We start from the raw sequence: 19,267 nt of genomic DNA on the forward strand, positions 1-19,267 counted from the left end.
TATGTTTATCATCGCTTAAACTAAATAAAAAATGCAAAATATATAATTCTATATGTAAATTTAATAATTAAAAAAAGAAAACTATCGGCTTAAAACCTAAAAATCTCCTTAAAACAAAGGACAAGAAAAAGAAAAAAATAACTTAAGATCTTTTTCATTTCATGATTCAAGTTATGATTCAAATTATATTACTACAGTATTTTTTTCTTATATAAATTTAAATTTAAAAAAGAAAACTATCGGCTTAAAACCTAAAAATCTCCTTAAAACAAAGGACAAGAAAAAGAAAAAAATAACTTAAGATCTTTTTCATTTCATGATTCAAGTTATGATTCAAATTATATTACTACAGTATTTTTTTTTTATAGACCGACTGATTGGGTGTGTTTGGAAATAAGAGTGGGATAATAAAAACGCGTGGTTTTCGAATTCCCCTTTTTGTGTATTTCCGAATGGAGTCTGTTTGGTTATTGGGATACCATAGCCAGTATGCTACGAATACCTAGAGGGGCTATTTATAGACCGACTGATTGGGTGTGTTTGGAAATAAGAGTGGGATAATAAAAACGCGTGGTTTTCGAATTCCCCTTTTTGTGTATTTCCGAATGGAGTCTGTTTGGTTATTGGGATACCATAGCCAGTATGCTACGAATACCTAGAGGGGCTATTTATAGACCGACTGATTGGGTGTGTTTGGAAATAAGAGTGGGATAATAAAAACGCGTGGTTTTCGAATTCCCCTTTTTGTGTATTTCCGAATGGAGTCTGTTTGGTTATTGGGATACCATAGCCAGTATGCTACGAATACCTAGAGGGGCTATTTATAGACCGACTGATTGGGTGTGTTTGGAAATAAGAGTGGGATAATAAAAACGCGTGGTTTTCGAATTCCCCTTTTTGTGTATTTCCGAATGGAGTCTGTTTGGTTATTGGGATACCATAGCCAGTATGCTACGAATACCTAGAGGGGCTATTTATAGACCGACTGATTGGGTGTGTTTGGAAATAAGAGTGGGATAATAAAAACGCGTGGTTTTCGAATTCCCCTTTTTGTGTATTTCCGAATGGAGTCTGTTTGGTTATTGGGATACCATAGCCAGTATGCTATTCCGAAGCGCCATGTCGTTTAATTTATATGATGAAATTAAGAAATAACTATTTATGAAGAGGACTCTTTCCTAATACGCACAAATAGATATTGTACTCGTTTTTAACGTCCGAACCTCTTATTTTTTATGGCTTCATTCGCTTCATAAATTTGAGTTGAGATGTGATATTTTTTAAAAAAATTTAACTGTAATAAAAAAAAAGTTAAGACGTAATATTTTTTGAGAATTTTTAACTGTATAAATCTAAAATTGAAAACTCAAATCTGTGAAATAAACGAGACCTATATAATTTTACGTGTATATTATATCATTTGTATTAGTAAGGATGTTAAAAGAACTCATAATTTTAGAATTATCCTCATTCCTTAAGTAATCAATTGCCAACAAATAAATAAATAAATAACCTTTTTATGAAAACAAACATAAATTATAAATAAATTATCAAAATGGTCTAAATAATTGTCATTGCAATCTTTCGTCGAAGACACATTGCTACCAATTAATTACCCTTTTTCGCAAGGTATTCCTCCTCTAGTTTAGTCAACAAAAAATTCGATTAACATATTTGTATATAGTTTCTTGTATAGTCTTGTATTTTTTTTTAATTATATTTCTAAGAATCCTTTGAAATCGTTAACTTTCTAAATTTTTCTTTAATATAAAGTAGTGTAGAAACACATAGGGATGTTTGGTTAAAGGATTCAAACTATGATTTGAATTATGGTTCATAATTCGCTACAGTATTTTCTCTCACAAAAAACTTTCTAAATTTTTTTGTGTTCTCTTTCTCTTCTTATTTCCTTCTTCGATTTTTAATGTTACTTACTTGGACATTTGTATTTAATTTTCTATTGTTACAAAAAGATCCTTTGTATTTCAGTTAACTAATAATGTTTTTATTTTATTTAATGCAGTGAGTTGCCAACAAAGAGATTGAAGAAACAAAAGGGGGTCACATTATAGGATTAAAACAAAAATGTACATCACTATGTAATACAAGTGCATCAATTATTATCATTAGGAATCACTAACTCTCATTAAAAGAGGTAATGTCATAATCTTAACAACATTGATGGCATAAAACCAACAGAAGGGCCAGCATGTGGGCGTAACCAACAATATCAATCAAAGAATCATTTACCAAATCTTCACACTTTCGTTAGAGCACATTTCTCCTTTTTTAGGCTAGAGAACGATCCTCTTTCATCATGGAAATCTATGTTATGTAATACATCTCCATTAGTTTTAGCTACAAACCAATTCTCACACGAGCAATTCATTAACCCCACTTCACATCAAAGAAGGAAATGGAAAAATGATACATTCACAATAATAATAATAATAATAGAGAAAATTTAAAAAGTATACCTTCATTGTCTAAATATAATTTTTACACATAAGTTTTTTGAAATAAAAATATTAGTCCCTGTGTTTTTTAACCCATACAAAAAGCATCCCTTTTAAAAACATGAAATTTTTAAAAATAGAAGATATCAAACTTAGAGGTACCAAAATAAAACTTTATCATGTGGCCTCATTCACTTCGCTGATTCGAGTTTATAATTCGAGTTGATATGTGATTTTATGTGAGAGATTTTTACTATAGCAAAAAAGTTAGATGTGATTGTTTGTGAGAGCCTTTTACTGTAGAAAAACTAGAATTATAAACTCAAATCAGCGAAGTGAACGGGTAATTATCCACATCCTACCATTTATAAACCGTATGCGAAGAGTAAAAATATCAAGCAATCCATAATAACATGAAATAGTTCTTCTCCCCGATTACAAAAATTAATTCTATAAAAACTATGAAATTCTGCTACTTTCTTTTAATCTACTACAGAATCCAAGCAAACTAAAAGGCACCATAACTACTCAACACCACACTCTAATACACAACTGCTACCTAAACATTTCTTCTAAAAACAAAAAAAAAAGGAAAAAAAAAACTCACATATATAAATTATATGTATATGTACGACCATTTAATTAAACAAAGTTTTAAATGTTTAAGAAAAAAATAATATGATTCAAATTAATAAGGGTGTGTTTGGTAGATGAATCTATAATTATGATTCAGAATTATGATTCAGAATCAGTATTTAGTTTGAATGATTTTAAATCATGATTTAAAATCTGATGTGATGTTAATTAGTCCAAATCATAATTCTAAAATCACCCCTCTTAATTTAAGATTATTCAAACTCTTAATTTTGAATAATAATTTCAGAATCATGATTTAAATCATGAATCATAATTTTAGTTCATAATTAAAATTATTCTAATTTAAATTCTCGTACCAAACGAACCATAAATCAAACAGCACTATAGTATATATTTCACATAACAACACAAGCATTTGGATTGTCGTCGCTGAAGGCGGTGGTGTACTTGACCTCGGTGGAGCTGGCACGTGCGAGGGAGGAGGCCTCCGGGTTCTCGGCCGCGTCCCGCACGTACCCAGCGGGAGCCTTCTTGTCGTACGTCCCGGGCGCGTACGGATGCGCAACGACGTCGTAGGGAATATAGGGCCAGAAGTCTGCCCTCTTGCCCGTTCTATGCCTGACACGTGTCAGCACATTGGCGGGGTCCACGTATCCAATCACCGTCACTTTGTTCTGCTTGGGCTCCACCTCCACCTGCGTCACTCCCTTCATCCCTTCAACCGATTTCCTCACCGTCCTCTGGCACCCTTCACAGTCCATTTTCACTTTTATCTCCACGCTCTAGTTTTGTTGCAACCACGCCCCCGCCAAAAATAAAAATCTTAAAACAGCTGGAAAAAAAAAAAGAAAAGACAAGAAAATATGGGTTTTAAACGTTAATTACCTACCTGTAATTGCTTGCGTTTTTTCAGCATTTTGGAGTCACCACGAGAGCAATCACAGAGATCCGAGATTCGATCCAGCAAACCCATTTTGGAAAAAAATTGGAAAAAAGAAAAAAGAAAATATTTTTTTAAAGAGGAATATGGGCAGAAAGGTGGTTATGTCTAAATGGGGGAGAGTGATGAACATATATGTAATGGGTCAGTAGTGTCCTCCGCCGCCAAAATGTTTGTGGGTGGGTGTAGCTGTGGAAGAGCGACACGTGTCAGAATGTACACGTGGAGGACACTGGATGAGACACATCATCTGGTAGAATGTGTGTGTGTGTGTGTTTTTTTTTTGGCTAAAAATAGAATGTGCATGTTATTCTAACAATTACTAATGGTAATGTATTTTTTTTTTAATAAATTTAACAGTAAAAAATTCTCAAAAACATTATATATAATATTTTTATTATAATAAAAAAAATTTATATAAAATTATATTTTAACTCAAATTAAATATTTAAATCTGTAAATTAACATGTCTGGCTTATCCCTGTCACCTGCATGCTAGAGACTAGATGCGAGAGCAAATCATCTGTTCCCCCGTGGTGGGTGGGTGTTAGTAAGTAGTAATTTCGCCAGCCTCTCTCTCTCTTCAATTTCATTTCTTTTTCTTTTTGGGGAAAGAAAAACCTTCTCTCTCGCTGTATAAGACTACCATTACGTACTGGGAGAGAGAGTTGAGTACTATTGTTCTCGTTTCTGCTATAACCGCAAGTTTCTGCTACAATCCTCTGTACTTACTTCCTTTCCTTCATCAATTTTTGCAATCTCACAACTCTCTCTCTCTCTCTCTCTTCTTTCTCTCTCTAACTCAAACTCATCCATGGCTGATCAGAAGAGTTTCGAACTTTTCCAAGTACTCCCACTTCCAACATCTAGTACTTCTTTCCCAAGCCCAAAACACGACGCCGTTTCCAACTCATACCCACCACTCTACCAACTTTTCTCTGATAACCAGCTACACGGATACGGCGCCGTTTTGTTACCGGACAATAATAAACTCATCGGATGCTCTGTTCCGCTGGGACCGTTCACAGGCTACGCCTCCATTCTGAAGCGCTCGAGCTTCCTCAAACCCGCGCAGCAGCTTCTAGAAGACTTTTGCGGGTCAGGTTTTCGGGTCTTGGAAGATCCGTCAACGGACGATCTTAGCCTTGGCCATAGTGCATGGGCCAATTATCGGGTGGCGTATCAGTTTAAGAAAGATTCGAGGCTTGCGTTCATGCTGGAGGAGGTAACGTCTTTTTTTTTTTTAAGAGCTTGATCATTAGTTTAATTAAGTTATAACGTTTCTTTTGATAATGAAGTTATGTTTTGGTTTTAAATAATTAAAGGTGAATTTTCTGGCTGAATTTAAAGATATTTTATTGGTACATTATTTTTATGTAGACTTTTCTTTCAAAGTTTGTATTATCTTTTGAATTTTGACTCTTAATTTTTTTTTTTAAAATTGTTTTTATCTTAAAATCATGTGAAGAAAATCTGACAAGAACATATTTAAATATCAAATAACTATCATCTAAAGTTTCAGCAGAATACCTCTAGACTTTTTTATTTTTTAGCACAAAAAAGGTAAATTAATAATTAAGCATGTCTTTTTTTATGGGATAATTAGGCATGTCTAAGAGAATCTGTATTTGCGGCAGCCGGAAAATGGTAATGGATGGCAAACTTAAGATTGTTAATTCCACTTTTTAGCCACATTTCATTCCTTTTTTTTTTTTTTTTTTTGAGACATTGTAATAGAGTGTTGGTTTTATCGAATTTAAGGAGATTTAATGAGAATTTGATGGATAGATATTGCGTATAATTATTTTTGCGGGCGGGTTTTAGCTACTTAAGTGTAAGAACATATTAAATAGGATAGGTTGCAAATTATGGAAGGACCAAGGTGGAGTTTCTTTTGTTTTGCTATGTTTTGTTGAAGCAAAAAGGTCGCTTGTTTTCATTCGGATGAACCAAAAATGATGATAAGATTGTTACTGTCAGGGAATCAGTATCTCGGGCTTTGATCTTTTGATTTGATCTGCTTCAGTACCCTGCACCAGCAAAAAGTTGTCTTGTCTTGTCAAAATTAAATTCCTTCACTGTTCCTTTTTTTTTTAATTTTTTTGGGACATTTCTTTTCTTTTCTTAAAAAAAACATTTTCCGGTATACTAATACAAGAATAGGGTAAGTTTTTTTTATACTATATGTAAAAATTAAAAATATATAAATTTAATAAATAAAAAATTTAATTTACCCGTGCACTAATAATCTGTTCAGTTTGTTAATTTAAGTTTTTAATTTGAGTTGAGATGTGATGTTGTATAAGAGCATTTTACTGTAGTAAAAAAATTAAATGTGACTGTTTCTGAGAATTTTTTACTGTAACAAAACTCGAATCAACGAAATGAACGGGAAATTCTCGCCGAGAAAATTATATAATCCAAATTTTTTTCTTTTTTTTTTTTTTTTTTGCCATCTGAAAGCATGACCTTGACTACTTTTTTGGGTCCAAAGATGAACTGAATTACTTTTAGAAAAAAAAAGTGAACTGCACTATTTTATTTTATTTTTTGAATTCTTCTCTCTCTATCTTTTAATTTTTATTTTATTTTTTGTACTAACCTTTGAATTCCTTTTCTCTTGAGAATACGATCTGAAACCTGTGTTACTTTTGATGCAATGTATCCTGTGTTACTTGTTTTTTAAGAAAAGTTTTAGCCAGTAATTATCCGCAGCCTTCTGATTTTCCTTTTCAGTCTTTCTTTTTGATGGGACATTAACCACCATTACCACCTATCAGTCTGATAATAGATTTCCAAATAAGTACTTGTGTTGTTGTATTATGAAAATGTCATTTGCATATCACACACACAATGCTAATAAGCAAAAGAATAGAAAATTTCTGTATTAAGTACATATACAAAACAAAACAAAAAAGATCATATGTTTCAACATTAATTCAAACAATCTTCTATAAAAAAAACATTAATTCAAACAACTTTTGGCGGGAATATTTGTGATACATGGTAATTATATGTTTTTCACTTCTTTTTTTTTTTTCCTAAATCAAATTTTCCACTATAGGTTTACAACAGATGTAAGCTGTACTGCCAACAAATACAATCAGTTGTTACATCATTTAAAGCAGTTGCTGGGCTAGGAAATGCAGCTCCGTTTATAACTTCTGCAATCAGAGCCATTTCAAACCACTTCGGTTGCTTAAAAAATGCCATTTTGGGCCAACTTCACTTCAATCTAGCTGACGTTAGTCGTGTCAACAAAGATGATGGAACTCCGAGTTTGTTTTTGGCCCCTAAAACAAGTTTTGGTTCAAAGCCGATTCACAACTTCCCGAATCTCCGGAGTTCCATTTGGCGATCGCAAAGAGGACTTCCGGAGCACGCCGTGGCCGTGCTGAAGAAATGGCTGTTCGAACACTTCCTGCATCCGTATGTGATTAATTAGGGTTTGTATTGTGTGGTAACATTTTCGTTTTGAAAATTTTCATGCCGGTAAAAGAGACTAGGATGTAGTTGCAAACTGTTATATTTTCATCACATTTCGTTCAGTTATCATAACTTTTTTTTTATCCTTTCAATTTGTCCTACATTTTTTAAATAATATGATCTCGATTAAATTATTAATTTATTTTCTATATTATTTGAAGAAGTAAAAACTCCTCAAAATGTTGTTTTAGATCAATATGTTTGCCATTCTTTTCATTAAAAAAATATCACCAACGTGATTTTTGTGTATCTTTTATTTCTAATTTTCTTGGTCATATTCAGTTATCCTACAGATTCAGAGAAGCACATGCTAGCTCGACAGACAGGCCTATCAAGAGCTCAGGTGAACTCACTTTCATGTCTTTTCCTACTCCAATTCTCATCTCTTGTTTTGCATGGTATCAAATGCACAATAATAATATTAATATTAATATTAATAATATTATTAATAATAATAATAAATAATGATAATTTGGTTGTAACAGATTTCCAATTGGTTTATCAATTCAAGAGTGAGACTCTGGAAGCCAATGGTGGAAGAGATCCACGTTCTTCAAGCACAGAAAACTCAAATCCCTCTTCCAGACGCAATCAACCGAAATCACAACACTCCATCTCTGGAAAAGCTGGAAACCCCGATTTCAAATTTCGACAATCTTCCGAAGGGTCGCGAAATCTCAAGCAAACGCTCTAGAAATGAAGGCCATGATGATAATAGTAGTTATAGCCGTGACAAAGGGAGGAGTAATGTTGAAGCTTATTATGTTGACAATTACTCTAAAAACAATAGCAGCTCCGGAGGATCATCAGCTTCTTTGGCATTGAATCTGCAACACAATATGGCGAATTGTGAAGCCGCGGCTTTCAAAAACTGGTTTTGAATTTGAAGGGGAAAAAGGTTACAGATTGATGGATTAATTAGTTGTAATTTGAATGAAGGGCAAGAATTACATGTCTCGAACCCATGATATTGTGAGATGAGTATTGGAAAATTTGCTTTTTGTATTTTATGATATATATATATATATATATATCTATTATATATGCTATGATATATGTTAAGATTTTGGGTCACTGAAGGAGATGGAGGCATCAACATTACAAATAAGATCTGCAGGCACCTATTTGGCTGTTAGGCGGGAAAGAGACTTCAACGGGAGGAAGATTTTTTTACGTCATTAATAAATGGATATCTAAAAATGTTAATCTATTGAGGGAATAGAAAGTTGAAGGCTTTGTTCATTTACCGATTTAAATTTTATTACAGTAAAAAAATTTTAAAAGCAATCATATTTTTTTTACAATAAAAAATTCTCACATAATGTCATATTTTAAGCTGAATTAAAAATTTAAATCAGTTAATTAAATAGATCTTAATTCTTTTGAAAAGACGGTAAGATTTCTACGATTAATTCGTCTTTTTTTATTAACTTGAGAGAGGCACAACTTTAAAGAATGAATTAAACTAAAAAGAATACAAGTTAAGGAATGCATATTTTTTAATTTTTGTAGAATAGACACGATCGAGTGCAATTTAAGACAATTACATTTGACACCTCGTTTAATGTGCGCATGGAGTTAATTTGGCTTGAAGTAATTTCTGTTACTAGATTAGAGTAAAACACCAATTTTTGTGGGACATCACAAAATTAAATTTGGAAAACAAAAGGCAAATTTACAACGACTTTCACGCATGTGGCGTTTTGGTAGTCCCTCGACTACAATAGTGTGTTTGACAATAGCGACCCAACCCCCCGCCCCTAGGTTGGCGCCAAAGGTTGGTCGGTGGTGGTTATTAAAAATTGAAAACATAATAGAATTCGAGTTATCAGATTTTCCAGGTCAAACCACGTGGCGTCATCTGAGCAGTCTTTGCCTTGAACCGACTTTTTACAGCAACGTTAAAAACAACTGTCGACAGTAAGCCAACCCCAAGCCAAGAATATTCCAAAACAAATCCAACAGATCCGAAACCGGGAAATCTCCTCTGCGTTCGTCTCTACTACAAACCCAGTAAAACTGGTATTTAAGATTCTTTCAATACTCAAAGATCAACAGATCATAAAGTCGACGGCTTTCCTTGATTGAGGACTTTTCCGCTATAATGGAATCGACCGCTTTGAAGGGATTTTGCTAACCTAAGCTTCACCGCTTTTTCACTTCACAATTTTCCTAGTGGTAAAGGGAAGCGGAAACCGCGGGCGGACGGCGTCGTTTTGGCACTTTCTGTGCGTTCAAATCACGCTCAAAAAACGAATCGGAGTCATCACCAGAAGTAGAAAGAGAATCGGAGTTTGAGAAAGAATCTCATTGCTAGGGTTTCGCTTAGCGATTGTCTCATGATTGCTTTGATAATTTACCATCTAGGTTTCGCAGGAGTTCCTGTTCGTCCGGGGTTTTAGAGAGAGAAGCTAGAGAGAGAAGGGGAGGATTTTTTGGATTTCGGAGATTTTTTTTTTAAAGGATGCAGACGGAGGCTAGAGTGGGGATCGTGGTCGAAGGAGGGCAGAGAGCTCTGAATACTGTCCATGGCGGAGTCGCCGTCGAAGGCAGCGTCAGAGGTTTGACGCCGCAACAGCGTCCGCAGCAGTCGATGCACCAGCAGTCTCAGATCGGAACGATGTCGCAGCTCGTCGCCGGAGGCGTTGCCGGCGCTCTCAGCAAGACCTGCACGGCCCCACTCGCTAGACTCACTATTCTCTTTCAGGTTCGTGAATTAATTTTTTTTATTTTTCCCTTTTTTTCTGCTCCCTGTTTGGCTTCTTCTCTTCCAAATTTTGACTCCTGTTAATTTTTATGAATTTTCATTTTTTTTTTTAGGTGCAAGGCATGCACTCTGATGTTACTACATTAAGAAAGGCCAGCATATGGCGGGAGGCTTCGCGAATCGTTGGGGAAGAAGGATTTAGAGCTTTCTGGAAAGGAAATTTGGTCACAATCGCTCACAGATTACCCTATTCTTCTGTCAATTTCTATGCATACGAGCACTACAAAAAGGTTTCTACAAAATGCTTCTTTTTAACAATGTCCTTTTCCATGTTTTGTGATTCAATATCTGATTTCTATGAATTGTATCCGGCGCAGTTACTTCAGATGATTCCGGGGCTAGAAAGCCGTAGGCAAAGTATGAAAACGGACCTCTGTGTACATTTTGTCGGCGGTGGCTTAGCGGGAATAACAGCTGCGTCAGCCACATATCCCTTGGACCTTGTGAGGACACGGCTCGCAGCCCAGGTAAGATTATGGCTGGCAGAGAAAAATACTCGCTTTGTTTACTAGTTTCAGTGACTGTTTATTGAGAAGAACTCTATTGCTGCTTTTGTTTGTTGGTTTATAGTGTACATTATGGTTTTTTCTTACGATTGGGTTTTGAAATTTGCAGACGAATACGATGTATTACCGAGGTATTTGGCATGCTTTGCGAACTATTAGCTGTGAGGAGGGTATTTTTGGACTCTATAAAGGACTTGGAGCAACTCTCCTGGTATGCTTTGATGTTGATTCGAACTTTGTTTATGCTAATTGTTTTCTTTTTGGTATACGTCTGATTGTTTTTGTGTCTAAAATGCAGGGTGTTGGGCCCAATATAGCTATTAGCTTCTCAGTGTATGAGAGTTTGAGATCTTCTTGGCAGTCACATAGGTAGTTAGATTGCAATTCTGGGTGTTGATATAACTTCTCATGATTGCAATATTATTGCTTTCTGTATCGGGCATAATGCTAATATTATCGTGTCATGTTTTTAACCTCAGGCCTCATGATTCTTCTATCTTGGTTAGTCTGGCTTGCGGCAGTCTTTCAGGCATTGCATCCTCAACAGGTGAGCGATCATATAATTTTTTGGTTGTAAAGTCCTTGGAAGCTTTAATAGTTATGCTTCTTCTTTCATACTGTGGATGATTACACAATAGCTTTTATTCTTTAACTAGACATAGTGGTAACATCATATCACCTTCGCTACATGGTTGTGCTTGTCTATGTGCTCGTTAGGTGGCCCACGTTTTTCTCAACATTTCCTCTTGTGATATTTTCCCTTAGTTAACAACAGCTTTTTGTTTTTTTCCCTGTTAGGGACTCAAATCAGTGCATCCGAATCCAGTGCTATTAATAAGCAGTGCTAATGATCTTTTGGTTCAATTAGTTGCAATTCTGTAATTAGACACTCATTGTTTTGAAATAGAAGTTAATAAATATAGCTGTTTACTATGATTTTGATGCAGAGAAACAAGCTGTGGTGCAGGCTCTGCACCAATTACCTAAACAGACTGACCCCTAGAACCAGAGACCAGACTGGAGTGGTTTTTTTAATATGGCATTTGAGTATTTTAGTAAGGAAAGCCATTAAGAAATTGTTATTTTTCCTTTTTGGTTCATCTAACTCTAATTTTACATGAAGATATTCCTTGCATTAATTTAATATATTCAATGACGTATCTCCCCAAGCCTTGCAGTGGGTTCCTTTATTGGGTGGCACTATTCTCAGGTGAACCTATCTTATTTCAGTTATCGATTGTGAGAGGTGTCCTCTTTGAGGTATGCTTCTCACTTGGCCTTTTTGTTCCAATGGCTTCACAGGTGTTGGATCCTCCAAGTCTCACCAGTGCATAGGGGAGTACTGTGTTCATTGATCTACATCCAATATAGATTAGGCGCATCACTTATCTAGTTTCATGTTAAATAAGACGTAATATCGATCCAATTCGAATTAAGTGGCTCCTTTTGTATGCATCAGCATCGTGTAGCAGGAAACACCAAACTTGCAATTTCAAAGCAAATCTAAATTCTGATACTGTAATTTGCTAAATTTTACAAAAACTACATGTTTATACTTTATATCACCGTTAGCTTTGGGGCTTAGATATGTTTTTTTAGTGTTGCATTTACTCAGTACCAAGTTTTGATAGGGTATTCTATATTGACTAAAGCTGTCAATTTGTAGCTAGATCTTAGTAACTATAACTTGTAGAGCCTGAACCCTTCTATTGCCCCTTGTTACCGACAGTAACCTAAAAAGTTACTGATTTTTGGGTGATTTTCTCAAGTTAAACAGGAATGTTCTTTTTTCTTCAAAGAGATCATATGGATGTGTAACATGAACTAACCTTCAAAAGTTTGTATGATGTGTGATTTGTAACTTAATGGTATGATACACTTATAATATAGGTGGAAAGCATTTTTCTTATTTGTCATTAGACCTTTTTCATTCTATGTTTTTGTTGATGTTTTTTCTTTCTTCTCATGATAATGTTGAGAACCAGAAAGTGTCAGCCATGTTCTTTTCACAACTCAAATTACAACTCAAACTCTTTCATATTAAAATTAAAAAAAAAAAAAATTACAACTCAAAACTCTTTTGCTGCAGTGTTTTTTCTCACAAAAATTCAACTTCCAACTTTTTTATTATAGTGTTTTCTCTCACATAAAATGTTTTGAGTTGTGAAAAAAGAACACACCCGAAACTTTTTTAAGCATTGTGGATATAAGCAATGCTTGGAATACCACTAGTGCTAAACACCACAACTAATATAATGTGTCCTATCTGCAGGTCTCATGCTGTGGGATCCACCTTCTATTAGTGGCCCAATAGCATTGTTCAATGATCTATAGAAAGATTTGCCACAGCTCAATTTTTTATTGTGTTCACTTCTCTACTATGAATGTGCAGCAACTTTTCCATTAGATCTTGTTAGAAGACGGAAACAATTGGAGGGAGCAGGAGGCCGAGCCCGTGTCTACACAACAGGTCTTTTTGGCACATTTAAGCACATATTTCGGACCGAAGGTCTACGTGGCTTGTACCGAGGAATTCTGCCGGAATACTACAAGGTCGTGCCCGGTGTTGGAATTTGTTTTATGACTTATGAGACCCTTAAGCTGCTTTTAGCTGATCTTAGCTGATTACGAATCTCGGAGCTTCTCTGCAACTTCGGAAGCAACTACGGCGGGGAGGGGGTTTGAACTGACTGTTATGTTAACGACAGAGCTCATTTCTTTTAATGGATTTCTCATAGGGGTTATATTGCGGATGCTACTGTGGGACTAAATTTTTCGATGTATAGATTCAATACTCCATTTTACAAATTAAAGGTATACTCAGTACACTAGTTCTATAGCTTGTTGTCTTCGTTGCAATGGAACTCCCAAGTTTTTAGCGTAGTCTTTTGCTGCTTCATTTGTACCCTCTAAAATAGGGATATTTTGATGTCCACTTTTCCCAAATTGCTTCTATTGATTTTTGTTGTTTCGTTGGTGGAAGAAGACTGCTAAATTTGGAAGCTAACTGCGTGATTGGCTCTACAGTTTTTTCCCCCCTCCATAAATCATTATTGGCTTTAGTTTGGACAAAATACCTTTGATCACATTTGGCATTTTATTTATGTAAACTAGTGTCAAACCAGTGCCAAGACGCGCATAAAACAAGAATGATATTCGACAAGGCACTACTTTTGCGGATTAATGCCAATGTTCTTTTTCACCTCTGTATTAGCATCCAGGAATTGAAATCGCGTTGTTTTCAATCTTCCACTAGAAAACTTGTAATCAACAAACAAAAGCCAAAACGCATTCAAAATTTGTGAAATGTCAAATGAAAAATAAAAATATGCTTCTTTATTAGATTGTAACGTTAGGCAATTGTCAAATAAAATGTGAAATATGGATTCAAATGTCAAATGAAAAAATATATATATTCTTCTTTATTAGATTGGAGGAGTCATCTTCGAACTTGTATTCCTTGCATAGGAACCCATGAAAATTTGTGGGGTTCCTCAAGCATCAGCAGCTTCCTTTTTTTTTTTTTTCTTCCTTTTTTTGAAGGGAAGCTTAATTCTTTTTTGAGGAGAAAGTACTATCTCCAATGAACACATAAAGATAACGGAAAGAGGTAAGGTACAGAATACTCAAATTCACTTTACAAGGGGAAATTTCCTGTAAGACGAATGTGGTCCAGGGTACGACGTAAACCATACTTGTTGACGGCTGCATTGGCTGCCCTGAATCCTCCCCCATATGCTGGAGAAGCATCATTGGCAATTTGATGCATGAAGAACTCGCCCAGTTTGTTCTCGGCATTGGACCTTCCGCCTTTCTTTGACGACGATGATGAGGACGATGAAGCTGCTGATGTAGAAGGCATGCCTCTAGATCCTGGCATTACTTCTGATTCAAGCCACATATGTGAAAGCACCTGACAGATACCTTCCTCTACTTCGGGATTAAGATTACGGAAGCCTGCATAATTTGTTTTTAAGTTTAATGCAGGTAATCCGAGATGATGAATTCAAGGAAGCTTCAGATGGATTTTACCTTTAAGACGTAGCCAACCATGCATCAATTCATGGGCAAGAATAGCCCCTGTTAGTAATCTGCAACCAGTGAAGAAATTTAAAATAATGAGAATTCTCAGAACCAGGAATTTCGCGCAAATGATGAAAACGTTATACGTCATGAAATTCTTTTTGATGTTTATAAGGTACTCCGATCACGAAATTTCTTTTTCCTGAACCTTTTCAACACATTTATAAAACATCTCTCATCAAGAACTTTGGTCTTAGAACTACTACCTATTACGGCATAATAAGAAATGTCAGTTAAGGGGGGAAAAAATCAATATGTGGCAAGCTACAGATTAGACCATATTATGTTGGGACACTGGAAGAAGATTATAAAACCTGAAAAAGAATAAAAAGGACGGTCCTGTAAATCCGGAAGAAGAACAGGAAAATCACCTTGGAAGACCATAGAGAACAAGAATGGCTGTTACTTCACATTTTCGGGTCAGCTTTTGAGGCTGAGTTCTCATTCCAATAAGTTGGTGGCCACCAATTCGGGGTCTTCTCAGTATCTGGTCATCGTAGAGAGAGGAAAAAGGAAATGCACAAAATATAGCTTCAGTGCCTCTACTCAAGATTCGTTTGGTTTGAGATACAATAAATAAAAAACGATATAGGACGTTTTCTAAACCATACACTGGTGACAGTCTGCTCTTCAGAAAGACATAGACCCCTTGTCTCAGGCATGTGATGGAGGCCCTGGAAAGAAGCCATTTGTGTTAGAGGATTTCCACAAACCGAAAAAACTAAAACATACAAACATATGGCAAGAAATGATCGCTTACACTCTTCTCTCCGACAATTGCTTCATTGAGTGCCTGTCTTTCAACAAGAAGCATGGGAATTTGCTGATCTATTTTCATGTTCATTCCTTCATAATAGTCTCTGATGGCATGGTAAAGGGGTTGACAATCACCAGTATCCATGATAGCGGATTCCATGCACTCGAAGCATATACTACGGCCATCCCCCAATGAAACATATCCTGTGTCCCAAGACTTTAAAGAAGAAGAAAAGAAATAGTATAAGAACTCATGGTTTAATCAAAAAAATTGAAAAGAAATTATTTTGATAGTAGCACCATTTGTTAGGACGGTCAAGTCCAGTGGCTTAGATTAGTACCTCCAGGCGCTCACAACTGCAGCAACGAGCTGTGTTGTCATGTTCATGTGCAGGACAGTATTTTTGAGACCAAAATGGGTGGCACCTATACTCGATCAAACCAGCCCGATTTGTTGGGATCTGAAATTTGTGAAATCAATACACATTATTGTCAATAACAATCATAGGAAGAAGTCTAACACAATCACGTTGAGATCAACCATCGACCATGGTGACTGCTTGGTATTCTTTTTATCATTATTTTGAAGAGTCAACGAGAAAAGGTGAGGTCAAAATTTCAAGAATTCATCTTCAACTTCAAGTTATTATGAAACTTGTGCTCTGAACCCAGACACATTCTAACAATAGACACCAATGTACTAATGAGAAAGACATATCATTAAGTCGGTGAATTTAATGAAAACATGCTTGATTTGAATTGGAAAACTAAACATTCTGATGCGATAGTGAACAAACTGCAAAATGCTAAACAGGTATAAACGAGCTATAGTAAAAATTTCGTACAAATTGGTGGCAGACATCGCACTTAGGATGAGCCAGCTCTTTAAAACAACTCTTGTGATACGGATCCCTTCCTGACAAAGAAAACTAGGATCAAGAGAGAAAAAAAAAAGAGTAAGAGCTAGATGAAAAAGAATAATCCTATAAGAGGCTTAGGAGGACAAAAAAAAAAAAAAAAAAAAAACAACAAAATACCTCATTCTCAGTTATTGGCAGCTCACAGGCATGACAACAGAAGCACTGCGGATGAAAGTAAGTTCCCATGCATCCTAGATAATTGCCGTAACGTATTTCACGTTTGCAGCCACCACATATTCTGCAAAGAAGTACACACCACTTCCAACATTCAAGAGTTTGTTAACCGTTCTTTTTTCTTAAGAGACTCTACTGAACAAACTTCAACTGTAATTCAAGCAAACCTAAAAGCATCCCAAATTATCATCTTCAAACGTTTGGAAGGAATAATGAAACTTCATAGACCATAATCAAGCAACTACAAAGAGCAGCTTGGATTATCCCCAGAAAGAAGAAAAGACGGAATACACAATAATAATCAACCACAAGACTTGAAAGATTGGTCAAGACTCATGTGATATACGATTTTGTACGAAAGATTGGTCGAGACTCATGTGATAGATGATTTTGCACGAACATTTGCAAATTTGTGTAAATGCTTGACTTAATATGTTACTTTATATGATTAAGCTGAACTACTAATTCTGAACTGCCAACTTGTTTGAAAGAATAAGTTTGTAAAATGCCTCCCATTTAGACTAGGGTCGTAGTCAGTAAACAAGTTGAGCAAAATATTGTAGATTGAGGAACCAAGAGGATTATAATGGCAGCAATTCCATTTGATTTATGTCGTTGCTTGTCATTAATATGACAAAGGAACCAAAGTTAACAACCCTATTGTTTTAAGCCATAAATAATTACAACTGTGAGTAAAAAATCTTACTTGTATCCCCAAGGATAATGCTGCTGGGAGGAATGGGGAGGGTGATGTGGATAGGCAGGAGGAAGGTGAAGTGGAGGGACATGCTGATGGGGCCGTGCAGGGGCGTGCGGAGGATAAAAAGGCAAATGAGCAAGCTCTTCATCATGATCTCTCCGCCATCTATGGCCTGAGAATCGGAAAAAATAAATAAAGAGTAAACTAAATCTCCAGTTTTGCCCTATGAATGTACAGTATACAACCATATGTGCAACATAGCAATTCAAAACATACCACTTGGTCTTCTCAAATCTTCGGCCAGAGATAGAGCAATTGCATGTTCTAACTCGTCTTTTTCCCTTTGAGATCTAGAGCGCTCATCCTAATTGGATTAGAAGAATTTGGTGAAAATGACATTTTATAAAAGAAGAAACTAATATAACGAGTACTTGATAATAACCACCATCTTTTCAGGGAGATATATGGTCAAAACATTCTGAAACTAACGTGGCATTATCAATTTTGTGGCTAAATCCAATGCATAAAAGATTTATGTTGCCTGGACACCAAAGTATGACAAACATTTAACAGTTCCTGCTAACATAAAAGTCATGGACAGTCATATTTGACAATCTGTAAATTGCAACTAAATTGGACTAAAAGATCATACCAATCTGCTACAAAAATGACAGACTAAAGTGTAATAGAGCGTCAAAGATGATAATGATTAATATTTGTGAGGTCATTACATGGTAAGAGGGAAGGAGAAGAAGAGGAGTCTAACCAGGGATCTAATTGGTGTGCGCCAAGCCATGTTTTCGTGCGGTTGACGGCCAGTGCCACCACTTCCTCCACGTCGACCGCCGGAACCACCCTTGAAGAGCTTACTCAGCCATTTCATAAAGCGCGATTTCCTCTCTGCGTACGAAGAAACAAAGTCCCCTGCTTACCAAAAACCATTTCAAAACCAATCCACTAGCAACCCCAAAAATAAATAAATAAATAATAAACAACAAAATTAAGCAATTCAGAGCCAACTTTCCGGGCCTAAAAACATCAAAAATTAAAAGAAGACCAAAATTCAATTTCAATACTAACTTAAACTCTAGAGCATTTCTCTGAACATGTTCAACACAAATGAACTGTAATCAAACAGATAATCTTACATTCAACCACACATACAAATATCTAAGAACTGAAATGATGAATAAATGTAGAGCATTTCTCAGAACAATAAAACTGATGAATTCAAATGATGAAAAAGTAGAGAGAAATTGTGAGGAGTACCGTAAATGCAAGGCTGAGAGAGATGGTTGACATCTGAAGAAGCCATGGAAAGGAGTTATGTATAGGCTTCGCCGGAATACGAACCTTGCCGAAAAGGACGGACAGAAAGAGAGAGAAAGAAGAGAGAGGAAACGAGGAGAGAGAGAGAACAGAGGAACAGAAACACAGAGAGAGAGAGAGAGAGAGGAATTAAGCGACGGATTGAAAATAAAGGAGGAGGAGAACAAGGCATTAGGCATCGTTAAAAATAAAAATTTTTGTAAAAAAAAATGAAAAGAAACTTGAGGGAGAGAGAAAAAGGGAATATCTGAGAGGGAAAGGAAGTGATTTTAGAGAGAGAGGGGAATATTCTTGGCTTGGAAAGCAATTGATGAAGAGCAAAAGTTGACAACGGAAAGATGGGCGGATTGAAAAGAGAGAAGAATCTGCTGAGACGGAGAACAACTAAAAGCAACGGTGGAGGACAGAACAACCCCAACGGATTCCCGCCCAAAATTTTTTTATGCTTCTCTCTCTCTCTCTCTCTCTCTCTACAGAAAGAAAGAAAGAAAAATAAGGAATTTCTAGGGAAAAAGCTTGGTTCCTTGTTTGTGCACACGAGAGGATTTTTTTT

The 19,267-nt window shown here is 35.7% G+C and overlaps 4 protein-coding genes across 8 annotated transcripts; 2 read left to right on the forward strand and 2 right to left on the reverse strand.

Annotated features, from left to right (window-relative positions):
• Positions 1-3,448: 3,448 nt before the first annotated feature.
• On the reverse strand, positions 3,449-4,026 carry LOC21393682 (heavy metal-associated isoprenylated plant protein 26). The gene is made up of 2 exons (XM_010110080.1): positions 3,943-4,026; positions 3,449-3,835 (listed from the first exon to the last, which is right to left on the reverse strand). The coding sequence occupies exons 1-2, from the start codon at positions 4,024-4,026 to the stop codon at positions 3,449-3,451; spliced, it is 471 nt and encodes a 156-aa protein (XP_010108382.1).
• Positions 4,027-4,609: 583 nt separating this feature from the next.
• LOC21393683 (BEL1-like homeodomain protein 9) lies at positions 4,610-8,416 on the forward strand. The gene is made up of 4 exons (XM_010110081.2): positions 4,610-5,218; positions 7,058-7,422; positions 7,762-7,822; positions 7,965-8,416. Exons 1-4 carry the CDS (start codon positions 4,808-4,810, stop codon positions 8,358-8,360), a joined length of 1,233 nt encoding a protein of 410 aa, XP_010108383.1. The 5' UTR covers positions 4,610-4,807; the 3' UTR covers positions 8,361-8,416.
• Positions 8,417-9,432: 1,016 nt separating this feature from the next.
• On the forward strand, positions 9,433-13,638 carry LOC21393684 (mitochondrial substrate carrier family protein B). Of its 4 annotated transcripts, XR_002903266.1 has the most exons (8): positions 9,433-10,186; positions 10,300-10,476; positions 10,564-10,713; positions 10,862-10,963; positions 11,051-11,121; positions 11,232-11,299; positions 11,700-11,962; positions 12,055-12,802. XR_002903266.1 is itself a non-coding variant. In XM_010110082.2 (7 exons), the coding sequence occupies exons 1-7, from the start codon at positions 9,944-9,946 to the stop codon at positions 13,375-13,377; spliced, it is 1,044 nt and encodes a 347-aa protein (XP_010108384.1). In that variant the 5' UTR covers positions 9,433-9,943; the 3' UTR covers positions 13,378-13,638. The 4 variants fall into 4 exon arrangements, 3 of the variants coding, with proteins under 3 accessions (XP_010108384.1, XP_024029228.1, XP_024029229.1); XM_010110082.2 differs by lacking the exons at positions 11,700-11,962; positions 12,055-12,802 and adding an exon at positions 13,145-13,638; XM_024173460.1 differs by lacking the exons at positions 11,700-11,962; positions 12,055-12,802 and adding an exon at positions 13,025-13,227.
• Positions 13,639-14,160: 522 nt separating this feature from the next.
• LOC21393685 (protein DA1-related 2) lies at positions 14,161-18,779 on the reverse strand. Of its 2 annotated transcripts, none has more exons than XM_024173470.1 (12): positions 18,655-18,779; positions 18,152-18,285; positions 17,662-17,749; positions 17,392-17,557; positions 16,629-16,749; positions 16,437-16,520; positions 15,933-16,052; positions 15,596-15,808; positions 15,447-15,509; positions 15,207-15,322; positions 14,785-14,843; positions 14,161-14,709 (listed from the first exon to the last, which is right to left on the reverse strand). In XM_024173470.1, exons 1-12 carry the CDS (start codon positions 18,698-18,700, stop codon positions 14,390-14,392), a joined length of 1,530 nt encoding a protein of 509 aa, XP_024029238.1. In that variant the 5' UTR covers positions 18,701-18,779; the 3' UTR covers positions 14,161-14,389. The 2 variants fall into 2 exon arrangements, with proteins under 2 accessions (XP_024029238.1, XP_010108385.1); XM_010110083.2 differs by having other exon boundaries at positions 18,152-18,309.
• Between the last annotated feature and the right edge of the window lie 488 nt (positions 18,780-19,267).

This window comes from Morus notabilis, unplaced genomic scaffold, assembly GCF_000414095.1.
Source record: "Morus notabilis unplaced genomic scaffold, ASM41409v2 Scaffold799, whole genome shotgun sequence".
Taxonomy (NCBI): domain Eukaryota; kingdom Viridiplantae; phylum Streptophyta; class Magnoliopsida; order Rosales; family Moraceae; genus Morus; species Morus notabilis.

What these genes read in the sequence shown, in the direction of transcription:
- LOC21393682 (XM_010110080.1), bottom strand. Translation starts at nt 4,026, where the DNA reads ATGGGTTTGCTGGATCGAATCTCGGATCTCTGTGATTGCTCTCGTGGT. An exon ending in AAAAACGCAAGCAATTACAG is followed by an intron (nt 3,836 to 3,942) that starts GTAGGTAATTAA and finishes CAACAAAACTAG; the next exon opens with AGCGTGGAGATAAAAGTGAA.
- LOC21393683 (XM_010110081.2), top strand. Translation starts at nt 4,808, where the DNA reads ATGGCTGATCAGAAGAGTTTCGAACTTTTCCAAGTACTCCCACTTCCA. An exon ending in TTGCGTTCATGCTGGAGGAG is followed by an intron (nt 5,219 to 7,057) that starts GTAACGTCTTTT and finishes TTTCCACTATAG; the next exon opens with GTTTACAACAGATGTAAGCT. An exon ending in TTCGAACACTTCCTGCATCC is followed by an intron (nt 7,423 to 7,761) that starts GTATGTGATTAA and finishes GGTCATATTCAG; the next exon opens with TTATCCTACAGATTCAGAGA.
- LOC21393684 (XM_010110082.2), top strand. Translation starts at nt 9,944, where the DNA reads ATGCAGACGGAGGCTAGAGTGGGGATCGTGGTCGAAGGAGGGCAGAGA. An exon ending in GACTCACTATTCTCTTTCAG is followed by an intron (nt 10,187 to 10,299) that starts GTTCGTGAATTA and finishes TTTTTTTTTTAG; the next exon opens with GTGCAAGGCATGCACTCTGA. An exon ending in GACTTGGAGCAACTCTCCTG is followed by an intron (nt 10,964 to 11,050) that starts GTATGCTTTGAT and finishes TCTAAAATGCAG; the next exon opens with GGTGTTGGGCCCAATATAGC.
- LOC21393685 (XM_010110083.2), bottom strand. Translation starts at nt 18,700, where the DNA reads ATGGCTTCTTCAGATGTCAACCATCTCTCTCAGCCTTGCATTTACG. An exon ending in AGATTTGAGAAGACCAAGTG is followed by an intron (nt 17,558 to 17,661) that starts GTATGTTTTGAA and finishes TCCGATTCTCAG; the next exon opens with GCCATAGATGGCGGAGAGAT. An exon ending in GTTCTCTATGGTCTTCCAAG is followed by an intron (nt 14,844 to 15,206) that starts GTGATTTTCCTG and finishes CACTGGTTGCAG; the next exon opens with ATTACTAACAGGGGCTATTC.